The 9,322-nt window shown below is 44.5% G+C and overlaps 1 protein-coding gene across 1 annotated transcript; it reads left to right on the top strand.

The window, feature by feature from the left end:
• Window positions 1-5,631: 5,631 nt before the first annotated feature.
• LOC129823316 (uncharacterized) lies at window positions 5,632-6,609 on the top strand. Its single transcript, XM_055882244.1, has 2 exons — window positions 5,632-5,635; window positions 5,957-6,609. The coding sequence occupies exons 1-2, from the start codon at window positions 5,632-5,634 to the stop codon at window positions 6,607-6,609; spliced, it is 657 nt and encodes a 218-aa protein (XP_055738219.1).
• The last annotated feature ends 2,713 nt before the right edge of the window (window positions 6,610-9,322 follow it).

Here is a 9,322-nt window from a genome sequence, read left to right on the forward strand (position 1 = left end):
TGAGTTCTGAAGTAGGGGGCTTTGTATGAATGAGATTAAAGGCATGATTCATTTGAGAACGCAGCTCAATTTTTGGGAGAAGATGGGCCCTGACTTGGATGTGATATAGACCATCTTACGGTTCTCAGAAGGAGGGCGAGAAGAAAGGAGAGTGATTGAGAGAGGTTGGAAGGTACAAGAGAGCACTTGAGGAGATGGCTTCCTGCTAATTGTGGGTTTACCTGGCATTTGTAGAAATGCACTCTACACCCTCCATCTCTCTATCTCTCCATCCCTCTCTCTAGCCAGCCCCAATCATTAGGAACTTGCTCCTTCGCTCTCCAAATGGAGGGGTAATTGTTCACTGCCAAAACCTAGCTTTTGTTTATTGGTCCTCTGCCAGCAAAGCAGAGAGGGTGAAGCTTGGTTTGCCATCTACGGGTGATTCGGTCACATTGCGTAAATTGGTGCATTCAATATGCATAAGAAGGACTGGAGTCTTGAGTTACCTGGCTTTAAATTGTGTCTCATCTGGTGAGTTCCCCTCTTTAAGGCCCTTTAATCAAATTAGATCACTCAGGAAGAGATGTGTGGATGGATAGAGTTATAGAGAGAGAGAGGATTACTTTGATGAAAAGATGCGAGAGGGATGTGGCCTCGTGTCAATGTTGAGTGTGTGTGCATGTATGTGTGTGTGTGTGTGTTTGTGTGTGACAGATCAGAGGCCTCACCTCCGTTTGACATCAACATAAATAGCCTCATTAATAGACATGATAAACTAACATAAATATAATGTACAGTACATGTTTCTTCTCTGTTAGAAGAGGCCTTTACTGCTTTAGTATCCTGAGGTCAATGTAAAATAAAGATGTTTTATTGTCACATACACCAGATAGGTGCAGTGAAATGTGTTGTTTTACAGGGTCAGCCATAGTAGCATGGTGGCCATGGAGCAAATTGAAGTTAAGTGCCTTGCTCAATGTCACATCAACAGATTTTACACCTTGACGGCTCTGGCATTCGAACCAGCAACCTTTCAGCAACTAATATGTGCTGAGAGAAAGATAAAAGGCCTCACCTCTATTTAACATCAACTCAAACAGATACTAGTTCATAGAAAGTGAATAGAAAGCCTAAAGGGACATTGTTGTGATGTAAATGTAGATCTGTGTATGTTCCATTAGTTACTTAAACTAAAGGGACATTGTTGTTATGCAAATGTAGATCTGTGTATGTTCCATTAGTGACTTAAACTAAAGGGACATTGCTGTTATGTAAATGTAGATCTGTGTATGTTCCATTAGTTACTTAAACTAAAGGGACATTGTTGTTATGTAAATGTAGATCTGTGTATGTTCCATTAGTTACTTAAACTAAAGGGACATTGCTGTTATGTAAATGTAGATCTGTGTATGTTCCATTAGTTACTTAAACTAAAGGGACATTGCTGTTATGTAAATGTAGATCTGTGTATGTTCCATTAGTTACTTAAACTAAAGGGACATTGCTGTTATGTAAATGTAGATCTGTGTATGTTCCATTAGTTACTTAAACTAAAGGGACATTGCTGTTATGTAAATGTAGATCTGTGTATGTTCCATTAGTTACTTAAACTAAAGGGACATTGCTGTTATGTAAATGTAGATCTGTGTATGTTCCATTAGTTACTTAAACTAAAGGGACATTGCTGTTATGTAAATGTAGATCTGTGTATGTTCCATTAGTTACTTAAACTAAAGGGACATTGCTGTTATGTAAATGTAGATCTGTGTATGTTCCATTAGTTACTTAAACTAAAGGGACATTGCTGTTATGTAAATGTAGATCTGTGTATGTTCCATTAGTTACTTAAACTAAAGGGACATTGCTGTTATGCAAATGTAGATCTGTGTATGTTCCATTAGTTACTTAAACTAAAGGGACATTGCTGTTATGTAAATGTAGATCTGTGTATGTTCCATTAGTTACTTAAACTAAAGGGACATTGCTGTTATGTAAATGTAGATCTGTGTATATTCCATTAGTTACTTAAACTAAAGGGACATTGTTGTTATGTAAATGTAGATCTGTGTATGTTCCATTAGTGACTTAAACTAAAGGGACATTGTTGTTATGTAAATGTAGATCTGTGTATATTCCATTAGTTACTTAAACTAAAGGGACATTGTTGTTATGTAAATGTAGATCTGTGTATATTCCATTAGTTACTTAAACTAAAGGGATGGTTTCCTGGATCCAGATTGAACCGACTCCTGGACTAAAAAGCACTTTGATAGTAGAGTCTCATGAGCGTGCTTCAGAAAGGGATATGAAAGATAGAGGATGAACGATCAGTGGTCGTGTAGTGTATAGGGGCAAATTCATCATCAAATCCTCAAGTGTGAACCACAGTCTGGTTTATCATAACTGGACTGTTACGTCACTGTTTCCAGGTTAGTCATTAAAAACGAACCAAGTGCAAATCATTTACCTTTCAGTGGCATAGCGAAGCACGTCTTGTTCTCCAAATACCTCCAGATCTAATTATTTTACATATAAATTAGAATGGAACTGTCTTCATAAGTACATGTAAGCATGTCATTTATTTCATAAGACTATTTAAGTAGAACTTGGTTCATTATCATTCAGATTTCTGTAGACACACACACACACACACACACACAAACCTGCGTATCATTATACCCCACGCAACAACTTCTGCATCTCAATAGCAGTGAGCGGTGAGATTTAAAGTATAGTGATTTTACACACATGACTTCCTATCTTAACCAAGGTCTTTCTGAGCTCCTATCTGAAGGTTAAGTCTGACTGACTCCTTCGGCAGCTCACTGTGTGTGTATGTGTGCACAAAAGTGTGCGTGTGTGTGTAGGTGCGTGCTCTAACGTGTGTGTGTGTCTATGTTATGTGCTACGTGCTACCCTCATAGCTAGGCAGTAAAAGATATTAAGGAACAATTGGTAAAAGTGACAGGTTTAATAGAGAAAGATTACTCCTCGCTACATCAATTTGAATTGAATTGAATACATTTTCCACCACAGGTCGACCAGTGTTCTTGGATGGAAGAGCAGTCTGGATGTTTTTGTCTATGTGAGCGTGGAGAGGGAGAGAGAGAGAGGGAGAGAAAGGAGAGGGAGAGAAAGAGAGAAAGGAGAGGGAGAGAAAGAGAGAAAGGAGAGGGAGAGAAAGAGAGAAGGGAGAGAGAGAGGGACAGTGTGTCATCGAGTCTCCAGCCTGTTTGTATGATTCCTTCTTCATATAGGTAATACCACCACGGGAGTTAAGGTGCCAGAGGGAGAGGAAAACACAGACAGACATCAATCTTTTGTTGTTTTTTCCTTTTCATAAACAGTAGTGGTTCTAAATGCATTCTGGAATGACAAAAAGATTATTCCACCTTCCGCTGGTTTAGAAGAGAGAGACAGAGAGGAAATCTCTTCCCTAATCTAGAGTTGGTCACACACACCATTCAGTTTAAACTGTACCTATATTACTTCCAAAAAGAGGGGTGGGGGAGAGAAAGAGAGGGAGGGGGAGAGAAAGAGAGGGGAGGGGGAGAGAAAGAGATGGAGGGGGAGAGAAAGAGAGGAGTGGGGGAGAGAAAGAGAGGGGTGGGGGAGAGAAAGAGAGGAGTGGGGGAGAGAAAGAGAGGGTGGGGGAGAGAAAGAGAGGGTGGGGGAGAGAAAGAGATGGAGGGGGAGAGAAAGAGAGGGGTGGGGCAGAGAATGAGATGGAGGGGGAGAGAAAGAGATGGAGGGGAGAGAAAGAGATGGAGTGGGGGAGAGAAATAGAGGGGTGGGGGAGAGAAAGAGATGGAGGGGGAGAGAAAGAGAGGGGTGGGGCAGAGAAAGAGATGGAGGGGGAGAGAAAGAGAGGGGAGGGGGGGTGCATGCTTTTTCTCTCCCCCTCCCTCTCTTTCTCCCTCCTCTCCATTCCCTGAACCATGAATCCAAAGTGTGTGTGTAACATTATCATAAATAACAACCAAATATGAGTTAAAAGTTAAAGGGTTACTAAGGAAGGTAAACTAAGAACGTTGATTATTTCTAGCATGGTCAGATAGTGTTGACTGAGGGTTTCTAGCTTATTCATAATTACCATTATGGAAAGGCAGAGGACAGGCTTCACTGTCATTGTGGAATACTATAGAGTACTACTGCCATCTGGTGGCAGAGTTCTGTATGGCAAGCTTCCCCTTCTGGGCAGAGGAACTGTCTTGATCTGGAAGGATTGGTTGAGTATACCAAACATTAAGAAACACCTTCCTAGTATTGAGTTGCACCCCCCCCCCACCCCCCTTTACCCTCAGAAATGCCTATATTCGTCGGGGCAGGGACTCTACAAAGTGTCAAAAGCTCTCCACAAGGATGCTGGCCCATGTTGACTCCAATGCTTCCCACAGTTGTGTCAAGTTGGCTGGATGTCCTTTGGGTGGTGGACCATTCTTGATACACATGGGATACTGTTGACTGTGAAAAACCCAGCAGCATTGCAGTTCTTGACACAAACTGGTGTGCCTGACACCCAATACCATACCCTGTTCAAACGCACTTAAATATTTTCTCTTGCCTATTCATCCTCTGAATGGCATACATACACAATCCATGTTTCAGTTGTCTCAAGGCTTGAAAATCATTCTTTAACCTGTCTCCTCCCCTTCATCTACACTGATTGAAGTGGATTTAACAAGTGATATCAATAAGGGATCATAGCTTTCATCTGGATTCACCTGGTCAGTCTATGTCATGGAAAGAGCAGCATATATAAAGTATAGAAAAGGATTGAATATGTACATTATAAAATATCCACAGGGGGTATTGGGGAGGGCTTGATTGAAGATTGGGAACTTTTTAATTTAATGTAATTTTCTGCCATTGCCATCGTTCTCACCAAATCCACACCAAGATATGTATGGAAAAAATGTTAATTATTTCACTCCATCTTTCCTTCTCTCCTTTCATCCTTCCACCCTCCTTTCCTCCGTCCTTCCTGTGCAGGTAGATGTGACTGCTGGGTCGTAATACAGAGCTGTCAGTGTGAGACGAGCGGTGTGTGTGTGTGTGTGTGTGGGAGCGTGCGGGGAGGGGGTGTCTGAGATGAGATATGTGACCAGCATGCTAACACGCAGGTTTGTCTACTAGGGCCAGGAGCCAGGATCACATACACACACACACAGTGTCGTCATGCCCATAGAGGCACAATGGCACGTGCCCTGTCAGATTTGTCCTGGTTTTTTTTGTTTTTTTTCAGATGTTAAATTAATAATCCACGGTTTATCATAATTAGAGGGGGCACCCTGACTAGAGAGAGAGAGAGAGAGAGTAGAGTGACACACACATCATTTGATTTTATTTTAGCTTCTGGTAATGGGCTCATGAATGTGATCAAGCTCTGTAGCCATTTGATTACTTCCTGATGAATAAATAAAACTAAAATGTTTTGTTGTTTCTCTGTAATACTAGCCACTAAGCAATTTTATAAAGTTGTCTTTAGCTAACCAGCTAGAAAGGTTCCCAATCTTCCAACCTCATAACCAGCTAACAAGTCATTTTAGGATATCAATCAAGTTAGAGAAAGGAGAGGCTTGTCCAACTATCTTAGCTATTATAAACTGGGTGGTTCGAGCCCTGAATGCTGATTGGCTGAAAGCCACCATGGGTACGACCCAAAAATATTTGTACCGCTCTAATTATGCTGGTAACCAGTTTATAATAGCAATAAGGCACCTCAGGGGTTTGTGGTATATGGCCAATAAACCACGGCTAAGGACTGTATCCAGGCACACCGCGTTAAGTCCTACGTAAGAACAGCCCTTAGCCGTGGTATATTGGCCATATGCCACACTCCCTCGGGCATTATTGCTTAAATATAACCTATGCAGAAAAATGTACATAGATTTGTTTTAGATAGAATTAGGCATCATGATTATGGCTCTAGAAGCTGTTTAGGGTGTTTCAGGCAAAATTCTCCAACTTCCAGGTTCCAGAGAGGGCCGCAGCCATCCCTCCGGACCAACCCCCTCTCCGGACCAGCCATCCCTCTGGACCAACCCCCTCTCCGGACCAGCCATCCCTCCGGACCAACCCCCTCTCCGGACCAGCCATCCCTCCGGACCAACCCCCTCTCCGGACCAGCCATCCCTCCGGACCAACCCCCTCTCCGGACCAGCCATCCCTCCGGACCAACCCCCTCTCCGGACCAGCCATCCCTCTGGACCAACCCCCTCTCCGGACGAGCCATCCATCCGGACCAGCCATCCCTCCGGACCAACCCCCTCTCCGGACCAGCCATCCCTCCGGACCAACCCCCTCTCCGGACCAACCCCCTCTCCGGACCAGCCATACCTCCGGACCAGCCATCCCTCCGGACCAACCCCCTCTCTGGACCAGCCATCCCTCCGGACCAACCCCATCTCCGGACCAGCCACCCCTCCGGGCCAGCCACCCCTCCGGATCAGCCACCCCTCCGGACCAACCCCCTCTTCGGACCAGCCATCCCTCCGGACCAGCCACCTCTCCGGACCAGCCACCCCTCCAGGCCAGCCACCCCTCCGGACCAACCCCCTCTCCGGACCAGCCATCCCTCCGGACCAACACCCCATCCTCACGTACTTACTGCCTCCTCTAAAATAATGGGTGCATGACGTCCCTGCACACAGAGACATGCACACAACTACACACACAGAGACATACACAGAGACATACACAGAGACAGACAGACAGACAGACAGACAGACAGACAGACAGACAGACAGACAGACAGACACACACACCAATACAGCCATGAATGCACACCTCATATCCCAGACCAATACAGCCATGGATGCACACCTCATAACCCAGACCAATACAGCCATAAACACACACCTCATATCCCAGACCAATACAGCCATAAACACACACCTCATATCCCAGACCAATACAGCCATAAACACACACCTCATATCCCAGACCAATACAGCCATAAACACACACCTCATAACCCAGACCAATACAGCCATGGATGCACACCTCATATCCCAGACCAATACAGCCATAAACACACACCTCATAACCCAGACCAATACAGCCATGGATGCACACCTCATATCCCAGACCAATACAGCCATAAACACACACCTCATAACCCAGACCAATACAGCCATGGATGCACACCTCATATCCCAGACCAGTACAGCCATAAACACACACCTCATAACCCAGACCAATACAGCCATGGATGCACACCTCATATCCCAGACCAATACAGCCATAAACACACACCTCATAACCCAGACCAATACAGCCATAAACACACACCTCATATCCCAGACCAATACAGCCATGGATGCACACCTCATATCCCAGACCAATACAGCCATAAACACACACCTCATATCCCAGACCAATACAGCCATGGATGTACACCTCATATCCCAGACCAATACAGCCATAAACACACACCTCATATCCCAGACCAATACAGCCATGGGTGCACACCTCATAACCCAGACCAATACAGCCATAAACACACACCTCATAACCCAGACCAATACAGCCATAAACACACACCTCGTAACCCAGACCAATACAGCCATGGATGTACACCTCATAACCCAGACCAATACAGCCATAAACACACACTTCATAACCCAGACCAATACAGCCATAAACACACACCTCATATCCCAGACCAATACAGCCATGGATGTACACCTCATATCCCAGACCAATACAGCCATGGATGTACACCTCATATCCCAGACCAATACAGCCATAAACACACACCTCATATCCCAGACCAATACAGCCATGGATGTACACCTCATATCCCAGACCAATACAGCCATAAACACACACCTCATATCCCAGACCAATACAGCCATGGATGCACACCTCATAACCCAGACCAATACAGCCATGGATGTACACCTCATAACCCAGACCAATACAGCCATAAACACACACCTCATAACCCAGACCAATATAGCCATAAACACACACCTCACATCCCAGACCAATACAGCCATGGATGCACACCTCATATCCCGGACCAATACAGCCATAAACACACACCTCATAACCCAGACCAATACAGCCATGGATGCACACCTCATATCCCAGACCAATACAGCCATAAACACACACCTCATAACCCAGACCAATACAGCCATAAACACACACCTCATAACCCAGACCAATACAGCCATGGATGCACACCTCATATCCCAGACCAATACAGCCATGGATGCACACCTCATATCCCAGACCAATACAGCCATAAACGCACACCTCATAACCCAGACCAATACAGCCATAAACACACACCTCATAACCCAGACCAATACAGCCATGGATGCACACCTCATATCCCAGACCAATACAGCCATAAACACACACCTCATAACCCAGACTAATACAGCCATGGATGCACACCTCATAACCCAGACCAATACAGCCATAAACACACACTTCATAACCCAGACCAATACAGCCATAAACACACACCTCATAACCCAGACCAATACAGCCATAAACACACACCTCATATCCCAGACCAATACAGCCATAAACACACACCTCATAACCCAGACCAATACAGCCATAAACACACACCTCATATCCCAGACCAATACAGCCATGGATGCACACCTCATAACCCAGACCAATACAGCCATAAACACACACCTCATAACCCAGACCAATACAGCCATGGATGCACACCTCATAACCCAGACCAATACAGCCATAAACACACACCTCATATCCCAGACCAATACAGCCATGGCTGCACACCTCATAACCCAGACCAATACAGCCATAAACACACACCTCATAACCCAGACCAATACAGCCATGGGTGCACACCTCATAACCCAGACCAATACAGCCATGGATGCACACCTCATAACCCAGACCAATACAGCCATGGATGCACACCACAGAACAGTGATAGGAGCAGTCAGGTGAAAGGCCATGGAGCATATGTAAAAATATACTATAAATTCACTCGTACTCTTACAGTTCTATGTTCACTTTATCTATTTTGTATATAATGTATGTAAACTGTGTGAATTCCTCTGTATTCTGTCTCTAAATGTTGGCTATCACTAGCAGCACCATATCGTCAAGTAACATTCTGAGTATGTGTAAATCACAGGAGGTTGGTGGCACCTTAATTGGGGAGGACGGGCTCGTAGTAATGACTGGAGCAGAATAAGTGGAAAGGTATCAAATACATCAAACACATGTCTTCCATTTGTTCCGTTCCGGACATTATTATGAGCCGTCCTCCCCTCGGCTGCCTCCTGTGGTATAAATGCTCTTGGCGAATAAATGTCATTGTTATTTCTATTTAAACCATATG

Source organism: Salvelinus fontinalis, chromosome 25, assembly GCF_029448725.1.
Source record: "Salvelinus fontinalis isolate EN_2023a chromosome 25, ASM2944872v1, whole genome shotgun sequence".
Taxonomy (NCBI): domain Eukaryota; kingdom Metazoa; phylum Chordata; class Actinopteri; order Salmoniformes; family Salmonidae; genus Salvelinus; species Salvelinus fontinalis.